The 25767-nt window shown below is 40.0% G+C and overlaps 1 protein-coding gene across 1 annotated transcript in view; it reads left to right on the top strand.

Moving 5' to 3' along the window:
* Positions 1–25767, top strand: part of FAT3 (FAT atypical cadherin 3) — a 445851-nt gene that overhangs the window by 390344 nt on the left and 29740 nt on the right. The window contains exons 21-22 of the mRNA XM_063430785.1: positions 9777–9911; positions 10366–10523. Of these exons, the coding sequence (XP_063286855.1) occupies positions 9777–9911; positions 10366–10523 (293 nt within the window). The remainder of the gene's footprint in view (positions 1–9776; positions 9912–10365; positions 10524–25767) is intronic.

Genomic DNA, 25767 nt, shown 5'->3' with positions numbered 1-25767 from the left:
ATAGATTTTTTTTTTCTTTTCACATTCCTGTCATAGTATTATGACATTGCTTAATCGCTTAAAATTCCGGTGTGCATTAATTTTAGTCCTGTGACATTCACGATTTTTTTTCTATTTTTCGTTTTAAATTTTGTTATTGACTGGTTAAAGAAAATGTACGTGTTTCTTCAATGTGACATTTTAGGTTTACAGGAATTAGCGTTTTATCCCTGCTGTATATTCTTGTTATTTAGAGATTGATACTTTTATTAGAAGGAGAAAATCCATGACCTATATACACCAGCCTGTCCATGGATTGGAGGCTTTTTGTACATTCTGTTCTAAAATGCATGTAAGAGAGATGATTTAATTTTTTTGTTTATTTTTAATTGTTCTCGTAGAAATTCTGCATCACCAAAGTCATCTGAATCATTTTAACTCTCCTTTTACCCTCTATATACACAAATGTTTAACATCAGTATATCATAAACCTAATGAAACATTAGCCCCCACATCTTTGAATGATTGTATTTCCACCCTGCTCCCACAATGCCATGCAAAAATTGCAAATTAGCATATAAAGTAGTCACACCAATGTATCCATCATCCTATAGCAATGGCTAGCTATGATCAATCCTGCTAATGGCTACATGGTGAAAACTATAGATGAGTATCTAAATAAAGTATTTTTGAGTAATTCATATTTACACACATAGAAAGACTGTTCTATATTACGTATTGTTACTACTGTAGTGATGCTGTCAGAGATAATTTGTATTTATATAAATCTCCCAGAGAAATCAAAAAATTTTAAAAAACAAAAGTCCAGCCAACTCACCAGAATATACTGGTGTGAGATCAACCACATTAAACTGTGGTTAAAATGAAACTTAGAGATCCTTCTGAAACATATTATACTGCAGCTTCGAGTTTAGCGAAGACACATGGAGATCTAAATGAACCTTAATATGGAACATCTTAAATTCATTGTTGCCATATGTTACACATGTTCTCCGTTCGAGGAAATAAAATGCTCATTGGATATGAGGCGTAATGCTGTGCAGATATTTCGTTATTGTCATCCACGGCAACATAGAAATTCTGTCGCCATTTGCATTCTAACAGGGTTATTTGCTAAACCATGAATTGCCTGGAATTCAGCAAGGAATGGCAATGCAGAACTCTTTCCAGGTCACACAGAATTAGTTGAATTGCTTAATAAGTTGATAGCAGCCATATTGCAGCTTTTGTCAGTCTATTCATAGCCCCCTTCTATTATATGAACACGGCTTTATGAAATGATTTTGCAAACACAGTGTGGGCAGCCTCGGTTTGAGGGGAGATTGGCACCCAGACCTTGCATGGAGACACTGAACTTTCCTTCAATGGATCTCTATGAGGAGATGCTGATTGGTCAGGCCTGTGTTTGACCTGTGCTGGCTCTGCCCCTGATCTGCCTCCCTGACAAGTTCAGCCAATCCAATGCGTTAATATGTGAAAGCAGTGTGATTGGCTGAGATCACCACTTCTGATGATGTCAGCCAAGCAGGCAGAACAGGGACAGAGCCAGCAATAGACTGGAATAAAAATAAGATTTTACTATATTTAGGAGAGAAAGTGTGGCAAGGGTGGCTAGTTGGTGTTTTTAACTATATAGGGTCACGAATACATGTTTGTGTTTTTGACCCTATAGTGTTCCTTTAAATATAGGAGATACTCATAGCACGTCAGTCTAGGTAGGTAAGTCGCACACCCTACACAACACCATGCAGCACATACTCAATATAATTCATCTTATTGGATAGATGTACTGTTTGAGTGTTATAAAAATGCTGTAAATCTGTAACATTATCTCTCTTCAGTAATATTGAATCGGGCAGATTCAAGTGTAGTTTCTCTCCTGTAAGAACTTACTGTTTAATTATAATATTGTGTAGTGTACCTCGGTAGTACTAAACATATATCTATATGGATAAGGGGATAACGTTATATGTTAGTTCTTGGAAGAGGTGACAGAGAGCTATTACACTTAAGATTAATACACAACGCAGAGTGGTTTACTCTCAAGTGACACCAATTGGAAGTATTGGTGGTGATAGAAGAATTTTAAAGCAGAGACAAAGACAAGCGGAGGGACTTCTGCTCAAAATAGCATTTGTCCTTCCTAAAGAGGAACAATTGAGATTTAGAAATGTTGGATATTCTTCTGCTATGTCAGTACATCTGATTTTACAGAATTAGAATACCTTTGGAAACGGGATTCACTTTTACAATTCACTTCTTACTATAGCACTAAATAATAAAGTGATAATAGCAAATGGCAATTGTTTGATTTCTTGTCTTCTTTGTATTTCTCTAGAACTCATAGCTCGATGTCTTAATATATATATATATATATAGTGTGTTATGTGCAGCTGAGAGCATCAGCCAATATTCTATCCCATAGTGGCTGAGATCATTAAAATCACACTAAACACGGCACAGCCTGCCTTTGTTAGAACATGAGCTATGAGTCTGTGGAGTAGGTATAAAAATATGAACAAATCAAAGCAGGATAGAAAATAAGAAATTGTCATTTAAAACCTGAAAGCATTTATTCTGCTTTAAGCTATCCTACGCAGACCGTAAATAATCAAACACTGCTATATGATAAAGGCAAGCAATGTTGTCTATTCGCCCTTTGAAATGCTGGAATAAAGGAGTCTTTGGGACTGTTACAATGATGCAGGTGACAAAACCTATGCATACTGTGCATCGGTACTTTAATTGTACGATGACAAAAGGATGCGGATTGCTACTGAGAAATACAGCTTCAGCAGCACAATGCATTGAATTAAAACATAATGTCATAGCAAGGTATTGTAAATGTAGCAGACGGATAGTTTTACTCACTTACAGTAAATGAAAACACCTGTGTCTTGTATTGTTGTGCTCTATTTTTATTTTTATTTTTCACGGATTGTATAGATCTTTAACAATATCTTATAGCAGGCACTTGCGGACTGGGTTTCCTACAATGCTCAAGCAGTTGGCGGACTTGCTGGGCATCTTGGGAAATGTGGTAAACGTGCATTTGCAGTGGCCAAGTAACTGTCATTAAAATGGTTAACATTTTAATGGTTTAAAGGTACACAATAGTCACTAGAACCACTACAGCTTAATATAGTGGTTCTGGTGTCTGTGGTATGTCCCTGCAGCCTTAGCACTGTTCAGAGAAAAGGCAGTGTTTACATTACTGCCTAGTAACACCTCTAGTGGCAGTCTCTCAGCCGACCGCTAGAGGTGCTTCTTGTGTCAGTGCTGCACAGTGTGCTCTGCGTGGAGGCGCTGATAGTTTCTCATAGAGACACACTAATTCAATGCATCTCTATGAGGAGATGCTGATTGGTGCATTGTAGTCTTTTGATGTTCATGCGCAATATCCAACCAAAGCTTTCCTACGGGAAAGCATTGGATTAGCTGAGATCATCAAAATTGCCGATCTCCGCTACAGAAACTGGGCTAGGTTGGGCTACTATGTCAGGGTACAATGTAATGTGCGGAGGATGTGTGGAGGTTAAAGGGTTTTGTGCAAATTAGTCACATCTCTATGATTAATAGGAGAGGTGCACGAGCTGTTATACAGAGTGCATCACTCAGTGCTGTGTGAGAGGCAGTTAGTGGGCAGATGGGAAGTGATCCCTTCTACTTCCTGTCCAGCCTCATGCATAAACGCTTAAACCCTGGGTTTAAACCCTCCATAACTGTTACTGCATCTCTGCTATTAAGTATAGGATGCTAACTGGACTAGTGAGGACACAGGCAAGGCCGGATTAACATAGGGGCTGATAGAGTTGCAGCTCCAGGCCCAGGTCCATGGAATAGGCCCATTTAAAAAATAAAAATGTTTACTTTTTTATTTTTTTTTATTTTTACATACTACTCTTAGGTTTGCCACCTGACTGGTATTTTAAGGCACAGCCGGTATTTGAGCCTGCCTGGCCCTGACGGTAATACCGGCAATACAAGTGCAAATATTGTTCTCAGTATAAACGGAGATTACTCTGCAATACCAGCACCGGTCAGTAGAGGTCGCTGTGTGTGTGGAGAGACGCAGGGATAGGAAGTTACAGCATATCCCTCCCTGCCTCTCTCTACTCACTGATCCACGGGGGAGCAGCTACACAGCACAGAGAGCCAAGACAGCAGCTCCCAGTCTGCAGAGACAGTCTACAGCTCAGGTATGTGAAGGATGGGGGGGGGGAGGCAGCAGGGAGACATGGGGACACTGAGACACTAGGGGACACATGGAGACACTGAGACACTAGGGGACACTGGGAGACGTGGGGACACTGAGACACTTGGGGACACTGGGAAACATGGGGACACTGAGACACTAGGGGACACTGTGAGACATGAGGACGCTGAGACACATGGGGAGCTGTGAGACATAGGGAGACACATTGGGACATGGAGACACTAGGGACACAGTGTCTCCATGTCTCCCAGTGTCCCTAAGTCTCCGAATGTCCCCAAATGTCTGTGTCCCCATGTCTCCCAGTGTCCACATGTGTCTCAGTGTCCCTATGTCTCTCAGTGTCCCTATATCTCTCAGCTAGTGTCCCTAGTGTCTCAGTGTCTCCATGTCTCTCAGTGTCCCTATGTCTCCCAGCCAGTGTCCCTAGTGTATCAGTGTCCCCATGTCTTCCAGTGTCTGTGTCCCCATGTCTCTGTGTCCCTAGTGTCCCCATGTCTCCCCGTGTCCCCATGTCTATGTCCACAAGTACCCCATGTCTCCTAGTGTCCCCAAGTGTCTGTGTCCCCATGCCTCCCAGCTATTGTCCCTAGTGTCTGTGTCCCCATGTCTCCCAGTGTCCCTAAGTCTCCTAGTGTCTGTGTTCCCATGTCTCTCAGTGTCCCTAGTGTATAATTTTCCCCAAATTCCTGTGTCCCTATGTCTCCCAGTGTCTGTGCCCCTAGTGTCTGTGACCCCATTTCTCCCAGTGTATCCAAATGCCTCAGTGTCCCCATGTCTCCCAGTGTCTCCATGTCTGTATCCACAAGTGCCCCCACATCTCTCAGTGTCCCCATGTGTCTCAGTGCCCCCATGTCTCCCAGTGTCCCCATGTCTCTCAGTATCCTAGTAACACCGGACACACTGAGACATGGGGATACTGGGACACAGACACTGGGAGACTAGTGGACTGGGCGACATGGGGACACTGACACTGTGATGCATAGGGACACTGATGCCAGGCTGGCCTTCCAATTCTTTGAACAGACATGCCCCATTTTTGGGCATGTTCGCCCCTTTTGGCAGTTCTGGTCACGTGATTTGCATCAGTGGCCCACCCTTTTACCCCGCCCATTGACTTCCTGTTTCACTGAACACTGCTGTTAGGGGGTATGGATTTACTTGAAAGATGAAAACATAAATTAGAGAGAGATTAACAGAGTATGTGTTTTCGTATAGCTGCATCCTTTGAGTTTCCCTCCATCACCAACTCCATCAGATACATGACGCTTGAGAGGTAGGACTGTTTTAGTGTTTTTGGTCGATAAGATTCCGTAATTAGGCCCATCATAATTGTCAGCACCAGGCCCAGTGTGCTCTCAATCTGGGCCTGGACACAGGGCAAGGCCCCTGATACTTTTCTCTCCTAGCTAGCCCACCTAAACTCCAAAAAGGCACCTTGCATGGGGACTATCAAAACAAACTTCCGGACCTCTGAATGTTTAATGAATTCAGAAACAGTTTGCTTATACTATGTTGAAATGTGATTTAAAATGCAGAGCTGATAACAAACATGTTCTGTAATCAGAAAAAGTGCACAAATTACTGATCAACTAAATGAATAAACATATGTTGACATTTTAGCAATATCTTCTGGGAAAATGAAAATAAACAAATTGAGGAGTTGTAATGCTGTCATGAGCTACATGCATAAATAGCTACAGTATCGTAAAGTAGCTTAGCCACAAATCTCTCATAATAAAGCTGGCTCAGTTAATCGATTTAACAATATATTGAAAAGCTCTAGCATCGATGCCTCTCAAGTGATCACCTTAAGCATTAATCACTGCACCAAAAATTCTTAAGTGACAGAGTCATTGAAAGCACAATTTTTTTTCAGTTTTGATACTCAAGCATACACAGTACCCCAGTGTTGCATAAGCACCCCCAATAATATTTAACCAGTTTCTCTCTTTATTTAGAGTTTACTATGATAATTAAAATCAGTACTGATTGGTGGATGTTTTTTATGGACTGACAGGTAAACCTTAAATGGACACTACAGTCACCAGAACAATGACAGCTTATTGTATTTGTTCTGGTTAGTATAATAATTCCCTTCAGACTTTTTGCAGCAAACACTGTCTTTTCAGAGAAAATGCAATGTTTACATCACAGCCTTGTGATAACTCCACTGGCCACTAGCTACTAGAGGTGCAGTACTGCCATTCCGTGTGTCCACCCTTTGCATGGAGATACTGAACTTTCCTCATAGAGATGCATTGATTCAATGATGGCCTGGGCTGTGTTTGACTTGTGCTGGCTCTGCGCCTGATCTGCCCTCTTGACAGTCTTAGCCAAGCATTGTGATTGGCTCAGAGAATCACTTCTGATGACGTCAGACAAATACGAATTGAGTAAGTACAAATGAGTAAGGAGCACAGGCAGATCAGCAGCAGCAGTTGCAGACTTAAATACAAGTACGATTTTACTATATTTAGGGAGGCAAGGTGGGGGTATGGAGATGTTAGATGTTGGTTTGAACAATATAGGGTTAGTATGTTTTCTCTTTTTCATTTTGCAATAAATGATGATCTGTTTTTGTGTGTGTAGTTGTGCTAAAAAAAATATAGTTCTGTTCTTCAAAAAAATCAATCATCTTTATGTGAGTTTATTTGTATTAAATATAGAAAATTACAGCAGCACAGACACACTTTATGTTCTTTCCAGAATGGCACATGGTTACAATGGTCATTTAAGTCAATAACCAAATGGCTAGTCTATTGCTCTTTTCATCATTCTCAAAGTGTGTCTCTTACATTCTGGCTCTCTTTAAAAGTAACCTAGTTATTATATCATTACATTCTGCAAACATATTCAATGACAATAGTTCATCGTATACCCAAGGAGGTGATATAGAAAACCTCAGGCTGTCTCTTCGTGAAGCATTCTCCACAAACCTCAATTGGATTAGTAACTGAACCATGTCATTTTTGAAAACAGTAATTTGCCCATTTCTGTTGAAAATATATATTTTAGTGAAATATGAGGCTGATCTTCAGCTTCAGAACTCGCTGTTTTCCATCTGAATGCTGCCATAGGTTTTTCTGTAAATACTGTTTTTTTTAGTGTAAAGTAGCTCGTAATAACGATCATCACTAGATTGCACATATTTAGCTAACTGAGCCACAATTTAAACACTGAAGTAGTTTTTATATAGTTTGCTGGCATTTAAGTATGTTTTTGGAGAACGATTACTGTGATATTTATTTTTTTTCAAAAATAATAACATACTTATTTAAAAAAATATATATATTTTTTTTTGAATAAGTGAAAAAACAAAACAAACTTAGTATTCCAATTGAAACAGAACTTGGATTTTGGACATGCATGTGTAATGAAAAGGATTATTATGCATTATTTACATAATAAAAAAAAGAAACAAACAAAAACCTTGGGGCACAGGCTGATCACACTATCCAAAAGTTAAAAATAAAATTACGGATTCTCAAAAACACTTAAAAACAGAAAGGAAAAAAAAAACCCTATGAAATTAATATGGTAACAGATTTTGAAAATGTAAAAATTGGAAATAATTGCTGATTCTAAATTTGTGTCACATTTCCAATTTTGTTATCGCTTACATGTATACCCACCGTCTGTTAGCCACATGTATATATACAGGTACGCTGACATCTTTGTGCCATTAACATTTCCATCACTTACAGGTTTTATATAGATTTGTGTGAATATCTGATTTATTTTGTTTACTTAATCTCGTAATTGACTGGCTTATTGTAGCTATTCCCTGCCCCCTCCCCCCTTGTCTAAATCTCAGAATCATCTTCTGATACTTACGACTCCCAACATTCTGCCCCTCCCTCTAATCAGTATGTCACTGGTGTCTTAAGTTCCAATTATTATATTCCATCATACTGATCTGTATGGCTTCTGACCTGATGAGGAAAGGAAACTCTCAGAGGTTTATCATTACTATATAGCACCAACTTATTCTGCAGTACTTTATAATTTATATGGGGGCTTTAACAACAAATGAAACAAACTGTTACAAATGTCAAGAACAAGAGACTAAAGCGGACCCTGCTCACACAAGTTTACAATATCATTATTTGTATTCATTGTTAGCTCGGTAACAAGTATCACTGCATACTGCAGGTCTTCTCTTATTATTCCTGTTATTTTGTTATCTTATATGGTTATTTACTATAGTGTAAATGGTAGAGAATTGAATTGAAGTGAATTCAAAGTAAATTTTAAATTTAAAGGGACATTATAGGCACCCAGACCACTTCATCTCATTGAAGTTGTCTGGGTGCAATGTCTCTGTCCCCCTTAGTCATGCAATGAAAATTCAAAATAACTGCAATGTTTACATTGCAGGGTTAAACCAGCCTCTAGTGGCTTTCTACCAGACAGCTACTAGGGGTGCTTCTCCGTGAAACAGTGCTGAACGTTTGCAGTAGGATGTCCAGCGTCTTCTAAATCCACATAGGAAGGCATTGATTCAATGTTTTCCTATTGTGAAGGTCTAATGTGTGCACAGAGTTGGCCGTACATACGCATTAGGTTGCCCCATTGGCAGATGTTGAAGGAGGAGGAGCCTGACCCAGCGCTGAGAGACCTTGGCGCTGAAGTCAGGTAGGTGTGCTAAAAGGGTTTTGACCTTTTATTTGCTGGGGTTAAAATAGACGGACTGGAAAAATTCTCCAAATTAGCTATAGTTCTAGTTTGGCAATTTAGATCTAAAATTTGAAATTAACTTTAGTAAATAATCATGTTAGTTACTGCACTGATGCAGCTACTCTAATCAACAGACGTATATAATTTAGGAAAAAAGTATTGAATATTGAGGAACCGTAAAAAAATATTGCAATGTTTTCCAAGGAGACAACTCCCTACAGAACATCGAACTAGAATAATTCAAAACTTGCAGTTTCCATCGGGAACCTATGGGTCTGGCAGTAGGACTGCAGGTGATGCAACTTCAGGTGTGGAGTACCATGGAACTTCACAAAACCCCACACAGGTTACACAAATGTGTAGCATTGTATAGGACAGGGGTAGGCAACCTTCGACAGTCCAGATGTCCTGGGCTACATGTACCCTGATGCTTTGCCAACATTATGGCTGTAAGAGTATTGTGGGAGATGTAGTCCTCAACATCTAGAGTGCCTAAGGTGTCCAACCGCTGTTATAGGCAGTGACCTTCACTTTATGACTGGTCTACATCTACTTAAGGTTCTGGTGCATTTTTATACAAGCCTAATTTTTCCTTTCACTGTAGTCTTAGAATCCAATACAAATAGAACTTGGAACATCCCAAGTGTAATATCCATGACATATTTTAGCTGTCAAAAAGTTTAAACATAGTGCTTTCTTTAATACCTTGATCCATTTGAACACGTACACTTGTGAATTTCTCAGTTTTAATAATCGTAATAATAAAAAATGTTTTGCAAGAATTAACCTTCTCTTTCTCATTTCACTCAAGTTTTTCTTTCACAATTTCAATACACATGGCTGTTCTAAATTGATTAAAAAGAACATTTTTTCACTTGGACAGGTGGTGTGTGTCCTGGATCTGCTGATCCCTGTTTAAGCAAACCATGTCCCGATGACATGCAGTGTGTTGGGTATGAAATCAGCAGGAGACCGTTCATCTGCCAATGCCCACCAGGAAAACTTGGAGAATGCTCAGGTAATATTATCCACCATCAAGTATATTATTATAAAACTATCAGAAAATTTTTTTTTTCTATAAGTTTACAATTTTCTGTAAAATATGTTAACCTGCAATCAATACGAGCTAGAACACCTCGTGGGCAACAGGTTATAATCAGTGTTCACTCACAAAAAAGGCACGGATCATGATGTAAATCGAAGAATGACACAAACTGTGTTTAAGCCCTGGTCCAGGGAAAATATGAACTTCAGATAAATGCCTTTCCTAATTGTCTTGGAAATCAATAGTATCATACTAAAAACAGCAAAACAGTTTAAAACACTTGATACGTTATTGAGTCATGTATCCTATGCACATATCTTGTCATAGCATGGTTAAGGTTGTGTTGTCCCTGAGTGTTAACCATTCCATACGGGCTGTAATTCCATAAAATATTCCCTTTAACGTGATTTATATCTATTTATTTTAGGACACACTTCACTCAGTTTTGCAGGAAACAGTTACATTAAATACAGAGTTTCTGAAAACAGCAAGAGGGACGAGTTTCGGCTGGCCCTTCGTATGAGGACATTACAAAATAATGCCATTATCATGTACACAAGAGCAAATCCATGCATGATTCTTAAGGTAATTATTTCACCTCGGCAATGTTTTTAGTTCTTTCAACGAAATGGATTAATAGGACCTATTTCTCAGTCATTGTTTTTAAAGGACAAAGTTGTTATGGTGCAAGGAAGTCCTGAATGCTGTTTACATTCTGCGGTTAAACCATTAATGAGTGGTTAAACACCAAAGTCTTCAAAGTGCCACCCGTCGACCTTGCCCCTAGGCTTCAATCAGGAAGCTTCAGAGTGTGAGCCGCTATTAGCCTGAATGTGTCAGGTGACAATCTAAGACTTATAGTAGCTCCTCATTCATGAAACAGAGTGAAAAAGATACATACCCTTTTCACTCCATTTTATGATTGGGGAGCTGCTGTTTCATAGCTGTAACGGTTCCCAGTCTGAGGCTTCTTAATTAAAGACTTTGGGGTTAGCCCATGAAGGTAAGCCATCATCTGGGACCTCCTTGCATTATAGTAGCCTTATTTTGTTGTTGTTCCTATGGTGCACCTTCAAACATACAAAAACAAAGAATTCACGTTTGTTGTACCCCATAGCTCAAAGGGGTGTAATGCCTTACTTTATGCAAGAAACAGAAATATAAAATATACACAAGGATGTAAGCATGCTTAACAAGTAATAGTTATACAAAATATAAAGTAATAGAGGAATTTTGGGACATATGGTATGAGATATTTTAACCTGACAAAAAAAGTATATTGCACTCACATGAGTTGGAGCATATATATTAGCTCTGCGTAGATAGGGCAGGGATATGATTTGTGCTTTGAAATACACATAGGAGATGGATTTAGTATTTGGCTTTTTCTCAAACATAAAGAACATGATATAATTGTGAAGCACGGTTTTATTGATGCTGGAACCTTGTTGAACTAGAACATGGCTTACTTGCACAGTAAAGAACATTTCTGAGCTCTTAAAAGGAACAACAAGATGCACATAAGAGAACAGTGTTACAGTAAATCCAGTGTCTAGCTGTAGGTATGTACAAAAACTGAGCCAAACTGCTTTCTGGTATATGGCAGAAGTAATACAATCCCCATTTAGATAATTCAGCAGATGGGACTACAGGGCATCCACTTATATTAAAAAACAATTGTATAACAGTGCAGTATAAACTAAACAGAAATGCTCACACGAATTTTAGCATGTTATCTCCATCATGGATATATATGTAGTCACACATTGAATGATAAGGAGACCCAGAGGTGGTATACGGGGAAAACCCTGACAATTTTTTCCAACAACAACTGACAACGTCAAGTCATAAGCTACCAATTTACATTGCTGTTTTCAGCTAAAAAGGTAAAAGATAGAGTGTATCTTTTGTCTTCCATAGATGTCAGAAGATATCTCTACAAGAAAAATATAGAATCTCTCTGTTATGAAATGTGTTTAGTGCACCTATATTCTTGTTGTATATATTTTGTCTTGTATAGTAGTGCCTCCTACAATTGATACTGTTATAACAAGCTTTGAGTAATGGCATTAGTGGGACATTATCCACAAGGGATCCACATTTGTTGTTGATATTTTTTAACTGTAACATGTTTTACGGTTGAGCTCAGTAGCTGAACCTGTTGCTGAAAATTATGTTTGAACTAAAAACATATGGCTTGCTCTTTAAGAGAGAGAAATTATATTCTAAAATAATTATTATGATACTAGCTTTAGAAAATGTTTGCCTATATCCCCATGGCAGCTACTCTCATCAAGGTGTTCCTGTTGAAAGGTAAGTGGAAGTGTTAAGCTTAAAAAAAGCAATTACCCTCTACGCAAGCCAACCAATTAATTTGCACCTTCCTAGCCCCTTAGTACCACCACTGCCTCCAAGCGACATTAGAACACTAAGCCCAGGGGTAATAGTAGACACTTACAGTAAGTGAGCATTTACAGTGGATTTTATATTATAGGCCAAATTAGCCAAACTGAAGTATTTTTCCAAAATCGGCTATTTTGGCCTGTCGTTTGAAATTCAACTATAATTCACTTAGAATTATCCCTTTAGCGAGTAACCCTGTTACTATTGTAGGAATGATACATTTTCAATATCACTTAATGCAAGAGTCCTGCTGAATATGTTCTTCACTACAGAAATATGATAGAAACGGGTGATTATTCAGTACATTTACTATTAATTGAGATTGTGCGCAATGTCATTATATGTTTGTCTTTCAAGGCCAACCTGAAATTATTTTTAAAATTCTATCTTTTTGGGCATTTTAAGCTGCATTGCTAAAAAAAAATATGCACTTTATTTTGTTCCTGATTGGAAAATATTACTTCTTTGTTGACTAGGTTTAATTGAGAAATATTTGTATAAAAGAAAAAAAAAATATTTTGGTTTAAGATAAGCATACATATAACATTCATTTTGAAGAAGAAATAATCATCCTACCGTTATGTTTTATGGCTTTATCATTTTGTTTCTGCATTCCAGGTAAATGTCTGCTCGACTGATTTTCTTTAAACATAATTCTCTGGTCTGTACTGTAAGAAGATATGCAAAGCCAACACGCTAAATCCCCAGACTTTAAATCAAGTTAGGAAACTGACTTTTAAGACACTTCACAAGAACCAAACCATTATAATTATTTGAACAATTCCTTCTCGTGCCTACTGTAGAACAAAGGGAGGCAAATACTGATGTGAGGAGTCTCTGGTGAATAGTGCGCAATTGTAGCGGTCTTCCTCCGTGTAAATTCTTTGAAGGTTTTTTTTTAAAGACTTTTGTATGCAAATTGGTAGTTTTTCTGCAGAACTGTTCTGCGGAGTAGGGCTTTCAGGTCATTAAGAGTAATTAACATTTCACACTATATTTCACCATGTTTAATTAAACTGCACAAAGTAAATTTATAAAATATACCGCAGAGAAGGTTTAAAGAGAGAAAAAAAAAAGATGATGTGCACAAACACACATAGTAATTTTGTATCACAGGAAATAGGATTTCTTTTGGAAAATCCATTTGATCTCATATACAGAAAACGTTAAAATATATCATCGATTTTCACTCTACTATTATGTGCACTTGAGACCTAATGCGATGACCTTTAAAAAAAAGTAGTAATAGATTTGCAGATTGTTCATTGATTGCTAAATTGGGATCTCTGCGTGTAATCACTGGGAATAGGCTATGAGTTGTTCTCCCAAACTGTTACATAATTGCACTGAGTCGCTTTGAGATGCAAATCTGGTTGAGCTAGTAGTGGTACGGCATGCAGAGTTTTCACAATTCAGAAACAGCAAGGCAAATAAGCTTAATTTCTGCTTTATATCTGCAGTGGTCAAATAAAGGTATTTTCTGTTATTTGGCACCGTGGTATTCTGCAAGCATTCCAAAATATTTTTATAATCCCCAGATATTAAACCATAGGTGTTGCTGGAATGGGCTTTAGGGGCTGAAGATCTGGATCTCCGCAGTTGACTGAGGAGGCAGATGGATGTTAGTGTTTTGTTGTTTTTTTCATTTTATTTACATTTTTTTAATCTGGCAGATACTTCTTACTTTAGCCACTTGTTATAAAAAGAAAGATTAATAGCAGAGTGCTCTACTGGGCCACTTGGAGGTATGGAGTGATGTCCCCAGATGACTGTCCGGAAGGTGTGCTTGGAAACAATTATGTATTAGTATCTATCTGATTTTTTGCAAGTGTTCTCTGTCTAATAATGAGACACCTATGGGACACCGTGGCACTCCATCTGAATGAAGCAAACACTTGTCAGCAATGTATTTAGTTTTTTTGGCTGCCTTAGGCTAGTCAAGGATTTGCAACCCATTTCCTTGTATTAGTCACATACATACATAGACAAGCAAACATGCAGTTACATTCATACATACACACAATCAGATATATACATAACACACAGTCACACACACAATAAAATACAGTCATATACACATACATATGCACATGTGCAACAAGATCACAGACAGACTCAAAATGTCAGATACATACATAAACACACAATCACATAAACACACAGTCAGAGACATACATAGACTCACAATCACACAAACAGTCAAATGATTAACCTTGCTCACTCTCCCTTTCAGCTTACCTTTGTGAGGCAGGAGAAAAGGAGGCTAACAGATCTTGGTTTCTAGTGGTGGGAAGCAGGGACTCCTGCCGCCCCCATTCCACAGCCACCACAGGCCTTGTAAGCATAGGCCAAAATACATCCTTGACTTTGTTGTCCCTTGTGAAAGGAGCTTAGATCTTTCTGCAGGGATGATGCTAGTGACCCGTGCACATCATGAGCAGCAGGGCTCGAGTCCTGCAGGAACGCATGGGAACGGCGTTCCTGCACTTTTTCCACAGCAGGAACGCCGTTCCCATTACTAGTCCTGCAGGACCCAGGGCTGGCACAAGCGGCTGCCAGAGCAGGGGGAGCACAAATCCGAATCCCCTGCCTCTGACTGGGGACTCGGATTTTTAAACTCACCTCTCCCCCTGCAGTAAGTGGAGTCGTCCGGCCTCTCCTGATAATGTCAGTATGAGGGGGCGTGGCTTTCTCTGCTCTTCTCACAGGACCGCTGGGGAGCAGAGGAAGCCACACCCCCTCCTCCTGACATCATCAGGAGAGGCCGGACGACTCCACTGACTGCAGGCTGCAGGTTCCAGATCCTGTCCCACCCCTCCTGGCCCAAGGTAAGCCTCAGGGAGGGGGGAAGGCACTTTAGATTTTTTTTGTTTGTTTTTTATCCCTTTCCTCAGGCCCTGCCCCCCTATTTAAGGCCCTGTCCCCCTATTTAAGGCCATGTCCCCCCTCCTCAGTTCCTGCCCCCCTCCTTAGTCCCTTTCCCCAGTCCCTGTCCCCCTCCTCAAGCCCTATCCCCTTACTCAGTCCCTGTCCCCCTCCTCAAGCCCTATCCCTCCTCAGTCCCTGTCCCCCTCCTCAGGCCTGTCCCTTTCCTGAGTCCCTGTCCCCCTATTTAAGGCCCTGTCCCCCTTCCTCACGCCTGTCCCTGTCCCCCTCCTCAGTCCCTGTCCCCCCTCCTCAGTTTCTGCCCCCCTATTTAAGGCCCTGTCCCCCCTCCTCAGTCCCTGTCTCTTTCCTTAGTCCCTTTCCCCAGTCCCTGCCCCCCTCCTCAAGCCCTATCCCCTTACTCAGTCCCTGTCCCCCTCCTCAGTCCCTGTCCCCCTATTTAAGGCCCTGTCCCCCTCCTCAGTTCCTGCCCCCCTCCTTAGTCCTTTCCCCAGCCCCTGTCTCCCTCCTCAGTCCCTGTCTCCCTCCTTAGTCCCTTTCCCCAGTCCCTGCCCCCCTCCTCAAGCCCTATCCCCTTACTCAGTCCCTGTCCCCCTCCTCAGTCCCTGCCCCCATCCTCAGGCCTGTCCCTTTCCTGAGTCCCTGTCCCCCTATTTAAGGCCCTGTTCCCTTTCCTCAGTTCCTGCCCCCTCCTCAGTCCCTGTCCCCCTCCTCAGTCCCTGTCCCCCTTCCTCAGGCCCTGCCCCCCTTCCTCAGGCCCTGTCCCCCTTCCTCAGTCCCTGTCCCTTTCCTCAGTCCCTGTCCCTTTCCTCAGTCCCTGTCCCTTTCCTCAGTCCCTGTCCCCCTCCTCAGTCCCTGTCCCCCTCCTCAGTCCCTGTCTCCCTCCTCAGTCCCTGTCTCCCTCCTCAGTCCCTGTATCCCTCCTCAGTCCCTGTCTCCCTCCTCAGTCCCTGTCTCCCTCCTCAGTCCCTGTCTCCCTCCTCAGTCCCTGTCTCCCTCCTCAGTCCCTGTCCCCCTCCTCAGCCCCTGTCCACCTTACTCAGCCCAGTGCTCTTACTCAGCCCCTGCATACGAGCATCAGCCCCTGTCCCCCTTCCTCAGTCCATGCCCCTCTTCCTCAGCCCCTGCCCCTCTTCCTCAGCCCCTGCCCCTCTTCCTCAGCCCCTGCCCCTCTTCCTCAGCCCCTGCCCCTCTTCCTCAGTCCCTGTCCCTTTCCGCAGTCCCTGTCCCCCTTCCTCAGCCCCTGGCCCCTGTCCCCCTTCCTCAGCCCCTGTCCCCCTTCGTCAGCCCCTGTCCCCCTTCCTCAGCCCCTGTCCCCCTTCGTCAGCCCCTGTCCCCCTTCGTCAGCCCCTGTCCCACTTCGTCAGCCCCTGTCCCACTTCGTCAGCCCCTGTCCCACTTCGTCAGCCCCTGTCCCCTTCCTCAGCCCCTCAGTTCCTGTCCCTTTCCTCAGTTCCTGTCCCTTTCCTCAGTTCCTGTCCCTTTCCTCAGTTCCTGTCCCTTTCCTCAGCCCCTATCCCTTTCCTCAGCCCCTATCCCTTTCCTCAGCCCCTATCCCTTACCTCAGCCCATGTCCCCTTCCTCAGCCCATGCCTCTCCCCCCCTAAGCTCCTGTCCCTCTTCCTCAGCTCCTGTCCCCCTCCTCAGCCCCGTGCCCTTACTCAGCCCCTGCATACAAGCGTATCATTATTTTGGGGTGGGGGGGAAGGGGGCGGGGAGTGGATCTTGGGTGAGTTCCTGCACTTTTTTACCCAGGACTTGACCCCTGATGAGCAGCACATTTTTTTTTAAACAAAACTTTGTTATGGAAATAAACTTCCAACCAATGAAGTAGACGAAGCTAAAAGCAAATGGGTTAACATAACATTAACAAAAAGCAACACATTTATAATTCATAAATATACAAACTGTACGGATGTATGTAGAACGTAAAAAAAAACAATAGCACATATAGAATGAAACCGCGGAATACAACCTATTGTTATGCTGAAAAAATTGTGAACGATATGATATACCTGCATATGGAACAATGTGCGTTTATATACTAAATGCAATATCTGTATCTTTTTTTCCCAACGTTCTCTATGATTACAGAAGTCTGTTTTGAAATGCAATTTATTTATAACATCCATAGGAGCTATTTTTATCATCTCATATACATCTCAACGTTTTCATGCACATTGTACTTGATAACTACTGCATTTCAGAGCTTCACTTTGTACATTATACCGTTTCTCTCTTGATATATCGCACCTCCACGCATCATATAGTTCATTAATGTTTGCCACATTAGCGTATTTCTCAGGTAATAGTTTTAATTGGAATCTCCTGGATGTGTTAAACCGCTGAGCTTTTGATGTGACATCTCACTGAAGTTTATTTGCAGATTATGCAAAAATAACTCTTTTGAAATCATATAAATATTTAAAAAGCTTCCCAACCAGAAAACAGGCTGCTCCCCATAGCCTTTTTCGTGGTGGAAAATATCAGATGAATGAATTAAAACCAATGGTAGAAGAACAGGCAGTGGGGCCTATTCTCTTAACTGTGTGTTGTGAGGTATTGATGAAGCCCTTTTGCAATTTATAGGAACATAGTCACTAAACAGGAAACTGCAGTGAATTCTCAAAATGTCAACATTTAATTTTAAAGGGACACTTGAAGATCCAGAAACACTACAGCTTAATGCAGGGTAGTATTTACATTGCTTACTAAGGCCTCCTCTAGTGGCTGTCACTCAGACAGCTACTAGAGGTCCTTCCTGGAGCGATCCTGCAGTGTTTGCAGAATTGACATTGGGAGTCTTCATGCTCAGCGTGAACATGCCAAACATTACCCATACAAATGCATTGGGTCAATATATCTCTATGAAGAAATGCTGATTGCCGCACATGGACACTAACCGCCCCCTCCCCCCCCCCCCCCCGCCACTACCAGTCCCCCCTATACTCGCCTATTAGGAGGCAATGGAATGTCTGAGATCATCACTGATATTGATTTCAGCCAGGGGGTTTCAGTGCTCTCTGCAGAGTCCTTGTGCCCTGAGGATAGCACAGATATGTTTTATAATGCCCTATATCTTAACCTTGCTTGCTGCGGACAGTTTCCTCAGTCCCCTTAGGGAGCTGTCTACTAAACAATTACACATTTATCTACATAATCACACACACACACAATTACAGACCTACACACACATAATAATAGACACACACATGTACAATCACAGACCTGCACACACAATCACAAATATACACACACAATAACAGACCACCCCCCCACACACATGTATAATCACAGACCTATACACACATAGACACACATAATCACAGATGTGATACATACATACACACACACACATACACATACACACACAATCACAGCCCCAACACACAATCACATACATAGACACACACACACAATCACAGACCCACACACGTGTACACAGTCACTGACCTATACACACAATCACAAATATAAACACACAATCACAGACCTATACATACAGTCACATATATACATAAATTCACACACATAATCACAGATGTAATCACAGACCTATACACCCAAACACATACACAATCGCAGACCTATACACACTCACACACACACACACACACACACACAATAACAGATATACACATACACATACACAATCACAGCCCCAACACACAATCACATACATACACACACACAATCACAGACCCACAAACGTGTACACAGCCACTGACCTATACACACAATCACAAATATAAACACACAATCACAGACCTGTACATACAGTCACATACATACATACATTCACACACACACATAATCACAGATGTAATCACAGACATATACACACAATCACATACACACAATCACATACCTATACACAGACACACACACACATAATAACAGATGTACACACACACACACACATAATCAGACCTATACACATACTATCACGGACCTATACATAATCACATACATACACACACACACAATCACAGACCCACACATGCACATGCAATCACCGACCTATACACACAGTCACAGACATACACACACAATCACAGACCCACACATACAATCACAGACCCACACACACCTATACACACAATCACAGATACACACAAACACACACACACACAATAACAGGCCTATACACACACATAATCATAGATGTACACACACAGATACACACACAATCACATCCATACACACAATCACAGACCTACACACACATACAATCACAGACATATACACACAATCACATACATACACACACACATAATCAATCAATCAGACCCCCCACACACACACCTATACACACAATCACATGCATACAAGCACACAATCACTGACGTACACACAGACCCCCCCCCACACACACACACACAGTCACAGACAAAACATACACAGAAATTACATTTATACACTCAGTAATTAAGAGGTCCACCTAGCCTCCCTACCTTGTCTTTGGTGGCCAGTGGTTGCTGCTTGGCTGGGATCTATCTCTAGGCTCTTCTTGCACACGCCCCTCACACGCGCCCAGCAGTGATGCCAGTGCCGGGGTGACGTCATATCCTGGCGGCCAGCTCACTGCAGGGCGCACAAGGGAGCAGTGGAGGAGGAGCACAGAAGGCAAAGTGCTCCCTGCTTCCCTCGCCACCCGGCACCGTGGATGTCAACTGCGCCGCACTGCTAGTTGTCCCAGTTCGCAGGTTGGACACCACTGTTCTAAACCATCAATAGGGATCAACAACCTACCAAGCCTGCCAACAGTTTGTGCAATGCAGAACTCCAACACAAATACACATGATATTTTATGTGTGCGGGGGCATTAAATAAAAATAGGATCAAATATAATGGCATCAGTGGGTGGCTTAAATAGGTAGCATTTTTATTAGCATTAGAATTCTAAAGTTTGTTGAACTTTTAACTTTCTTGAGGTGGCTGTTATTGGTGAATGGCATATTATATTAAAAGGTGAAAGCTTATTTCTAACAAGCATAAATGACCAGTGAATATTTTTCATTGAACTTATGATTCATTGTGATTAAAAATAACAATTATGGAATGTAGCTGAGACACATGGCACTTACCACACAGCTAATCTCACCTCTTGATACTTCACAGCAGAATAATATTAACACGAGTGTAATCGTCATGGAAACATTTATTTAGTTATTACCTTTTACATTGTATGTATCTTTTTTTTATCTTCCATTTAGATTGCCTATTTTAACTGCAAGCATCTTTTAAAAACATGTTATTTCAGTAACAGAGATGCATCATAATACTAAATAATAAATGCATTGTTTTCTTGCAAAAAAAGTCTTACATTTGTAGAATTTAAAGGAACAATCTGGGCACCACAACAACCTCATCAAAATGAAGTTGTTATGGTGTGAGGAGGACCCTGACACGTTTTTACTCGAAGAGTTTAAACATTCTCTAATGGTTTAGACCAAAAATCTAGTGCTGGATTTCCCTTTCCCCAGGGGCATCTGGCTTCTTCAATTTAGTTTCAGGAAGTGTGGAGTCAGCCAATCTGTAGTTCCCATTCATAAATCAGGTAGGTTCCTTTTTTCATCAATACTGCTGAGGAGAGGGAGATCAGGCACGGGAGGCAACCTTTTGGGTTAAACCATCTGCGAATGGTTCAGCCCCTTTAACTAAGAGACAGGAACCTCCTGGCACAATAACTTCATTTGAAGTTGTTATGGTGCCCGGAATGTTCCTTTAGGGGTTATTTACTACACTCTGAATTAAATCTAATTGAAATCCATGTGATGAAACAGAAGCTTAAATAGCCAAACTTTGACTAGAGCCTAATTTAATAATTTTTCCCAAATCACCACTTTTTGCCTAATATTTAGATTCTTGGCTTTTCATTTCACTGCAATCCATTGTTTATTATTATTATTTTATTATTATTTTAATATTTATATAGCGCCATCAGATTCCGTAGCGCTGTACAATGGGTGGACTAACAGACATGTAATTGAAACCAGACAACTGGACGTACAGGAACAGAGAGGTGGAGGGCCCTGCTCCATGAGCTTACATTCTAGAGGGAGTGTGGTATAGTGACACGAAGGGTAAAAGTAGGAGTACGAAGTAGGTTGTTAGAAAAGTATTCACTGAGGGCTTAGTAGGTAATGTATGACAGTTGCAGGAGAGGAGTCATGGAGGGTGTGGGAGGAAAAACCTGCTTACAGTTTAATTGATATGCTTTCTTGAAGAAGTGAGTTTTCAAAGTTTAGTTAATAAACTTGTCAGTTCTTTTTTTATATATATTTTAACCTTGTTTTACTTTCAGATTTGATTACACTAAGATGTCCAACCTACATGGCATAATATCTTAGAGAATCATTAACAAGCATATGGAAAGGTTTTGACTTTGTTCTCTTAACATCTGGTTCGATGAAAAGGGTTACGAACTATAACGAGTTTGGAATATCTATGGCCAGCATCCTATTATATATTAAAAAAAAATCACAACAAAATCTAACCCTCTTTGTAATTTTTTTTTTTTTTTTGTTCTCTTGAAAGCAACTGCTTTTTCTTCTGTGCAATAAATATAATCTTCTTGGCACATTGTTAGTGTAATGTGTTACAAAGTATGGTTTCGTTTATTAATACTCCATCCTTTGTGTTGGCTAAACTCGTAGTTTGGACAGCCTCCCAGTTGTGACTTGGTTTTGACATAAGCAACATTTTAATTAGATACACCAGCTATAAATATGTATAAGTGAAATGTAATACCTTTTTTTTGAATGATCCCCTTGATATTTGTAGGTATTAAATAGAGGTAGTTGCAGATGGGCCGTATATAACTGATCTACTCCCCGAAGTATTTTTACGATGTGTATTATGACAGCACAGATCATATCCAGAAGCTCGTGTGGTTTGATCTGACTTGGACTGTAGACATATTTGATATAAAATATGGAGTGGTGCATACTAAGGTATTTATAATGAAATAAATTGGCATTTGATATTAACCATTAGCTATAAAAATGCATTCTACCTATAATAAAATCCCACTCACAGAACGCAATTTCGTTATTATATAACTTCATACAGACTCCTTTGAGTTCTTAAATAACAAACAAACTAGCGGGATGGAATTTTGGATACAATGGCATGAATTTCAAATAGGAAATATGCAAAGTAGCCACAGGGAGGGGGAAACTGACATTTAAAGATTTTTGTAAGCAAAAATTACAAGGGGGCATCAAGTACTATAACCACCTATGTTTCTTGGACAGGTTATAGTGCAGGAGGAGATTCCCTACCTCTGTTTCCCGGAATTCTGGTTCCAAAATCTAGGAAAAGGCTGCTGTCCACCCTTGCTCCATGACGCAATACCCCTTGTCTTTATAAGTATAGAAAAAAAAAAGAGGGCCACTTGTAGCCTAAATGCCTCTTTAAACCTGGACGATTAATATAAGTTATTAATCCCATATAAAGGAATACTTGAATTAGTTATTTAAGTGACTATGTACAATTAAGGTATCAATATAAAGGTAGTTTGAGAATTAAAAACTAGACTCAATGAAAATGTGGAGACGGTTATTAGGAAAATCACAAAAATAAAGCTTGTATTTGTTTATCTGTGACTTTCATATTCATTTTGTTTTTCAACTCATTACAACTTTATTGCATAAATTATCCCCGTAATGGCTGGTTTTAGATGGTTTTGATGAATACGGTTGATCTGTTTTAGTGTCTGACCCCAGGAGTTTAGTGTATTTTACCCATCCTTGTTTTATATTAGGTGTGACCTATCTCCCGGCCTAGGGAATAATTATTTGGCATTTCTGGCTAAATCGTGTTTAAATTGTAAGCTCATTCAAGCAGGGTCCTCATCAACCTCTTGTCCATGTCATATTTCGTAATAGTCTTGTTTATTGTTAAATTTCCTCTTATATTATTTATAATATTGTAAAGCGCTGTGAATAAGATTGTGCTATATGCATGCAAATAATAATAACAATAATATTAATAATAAATTGATTTTTACTTTAGTTAATAAAAAACACCCTCAAATATACATAAACACACACACAATACACGGAAAGACTGACAGACAACAGACAGAGTGCATAGAATATTTTTATATTTATTTATTTTGTTTGTGAATTGCTTTGCTAAATAGCCAAATTTAAGATGCATTTTCAAACTCCGCTACATTGTACACATTGGTTAAAAACCTGCATCAACCTGCATTGAAAGAAAATATCTGTGGGATTGATTTTGTGACTACAGTTTATTCCCGTTGGAGAGTATGGGGAAATTGTTCTTTAGTTAGATAGAGATAGGCTTATCGCTGGTCATAGAGTTTGGCCTCTGATTGCGCAGCGTGTTCAGTGACTGTCGGGGGAGGAAGCCATTTGATAAATAGATACGATAGATACACATTTGTATTTTACTGTGATTTTTAAAGCTCTTTTTCTTTTTTCTTTTTTTTACTCGTAACAAAGTGAACATGACGTTTAGCCAGTTTACCTATAAAAAAAAAAAAAAAAAACATGTCTTCTTGATACTATGGTTTTGTTTGCAATTATTCTTGAATAAAACTGATATTCAATATTTCATACTTTCTTGCTTCATTTTTCAAACAAGACAGCGAACATGTCCGATACATTATTTTTAGATTTTCATATAAGATTATAAGCTTATCTCAGCGCGCACAGCTTGTGATGACTATTTTTAAAAAGTATTATATTATATGTTATTTCAGCAGCCATATCGTGTTTTCCAAGTTCATACTGCGCAATGGGCGACATTTTCCATGCATTAGTCTTAAAGAGATTCGATAGCGTTTGTATTCCTAACACTATAGTGCCCTCTGGTCCTCCCCTCCCTCGCACTCCACCTCCACAGCATGTAAAGGGTTAAAAAAAATCCTTTGCTCACTTTCAATCCACACCCAATTCTAGCGCCGATATATGTCGGCACTGGGTTAGTGCCCCACCTCCTCCGACGGGAAGGGGAAAATATGTATGCGCATCAAGTGCATTAGGCCCTCCACGTAGGAAGCATTGACTTAATGCTTTCCAATGGGGATTTCACTGACGATGGATGTCCTCATGCAGAGCGTGAGGATATCCAGCATCAGTTAGGTGTCATGGAGTTCAGTAACATTTAGGAATTGCCTGTAGTTGCTGTCTGATTGACAGCCACTAGAGGCAGTCTTTGTCCTGCAATGTAATTTTTGCAGTTTCTCTAAAACTGCAATGATTTATATTGCAGGACTAATTGGGATTAGAACACTGAACCCAGACCACTTCAATGATATGTTGGGTGACTACAGTGTTCCTTTAATAATGCATGGTATTTCAGGCCACTGTCAGGACACACATGTCCTCATGTGCCCAAGATTATTGTATGTATGTCCCAATCATTCCTAAGATTAAAGGAACACTTTTCGTATTAAAGATACATAAGGGTGAAACATGTATTAGGGGATTTATGATGATGCCTAAAAAAGACTCAATGGTTTATTTTCCAATAATAAACAGTATTCTCTAAATAGTAATATTAATATATTTCCCATTATCCAGCCTTAATGACATCTGGGAGCACATACCAATGCCACTTTTTTGTAAAGTACGTATTAGGTAAATATTAGGCTTCTGCCAGTAATAGGATCAGTTCGATTGGCCAAATCCTGTTTTTAGACTTTTCTCTTTTGTTCATCTGATACTGAAGTGGAGAGACAACTTTTAATTAAAAAAAATAATCTCTTTAACACGAAAGGTCTAAGACCATTGCAGCTTTGCAAAGTAGTGCATATTAACATATCAAAAGCCTTTAAAGATCGAAAAATACTGAACTGACTATGTTCTGCTGACTTTGCCTTTTATATCTTTGATAACGAGTAAATATTCTATTTGGATTTTCTTGTGAAGACTATTAACAGCTTTTTATATGGGATCGATCCTGCTGATATAGATTACAATGAGTGAGTTGAGGTTTGTTTGGTGGCTTTTAATATTTTCAAGAGGAGTGCGTAATTTGACCGGTCTGAAATTCCAAGGGATGGGCGCGGAGGGACAAAATGTAAAAGGTCCTAAAATTTAAAGCTTTTCAGACATGTTAATTAATTTATTATTTTATGAGCTAATCGTATTTTCTCATCTCCATAGCAGAAGCTTTTATAGCACATATAAAATCCAATTCATTAGATTATTATTCATTAAAGTTAAAGATAGGTTGTCTTTAAATTGTGTTGACTGTCCCTCTGTTACAATGATGAATTTCCACTATTATTAACATTTTATTAACTTTTATTTTTATATAGTGTCAACCATCTACATAGTACATTATCCATTATTTAACGTGTATTACAAACTCATTTTTAGCAGAGAAGGAGAGAAGGCCAGTGCTATCAATGGTTATTTACAAGTCACAGCTCAGGAACCTAGCACCATTTTGACGTAACATATTCCACGACAGCCTGACTATCACAGTAGGAATGGCCTTCGTACAGTGGAACAATATGCTCTCTTTCTCCTGCAACCATAAGCTATGGGTTGTGTTAACA

The sequence above is a fragment of the Pelobates fuscus genome, chromosome 1, assembly GCF_036172605.1.
Source record: "Pelobates fuscus isolate aPelFus1 chromosome 1, aPelFus1.pri, whole genome shotgun sequence".
Taxonomy (NCBI): domain Eukaryota; kingdom Metazoa; phylum Chordata; class Amphibia; order Anura; family Pelobatidae; genus Pelobates; species Pelobates fuscus.
Note: the sequence above shows the minus strand (reverse complement) of the source record. Positions and strands in the feature narration are given on the sequence as shown.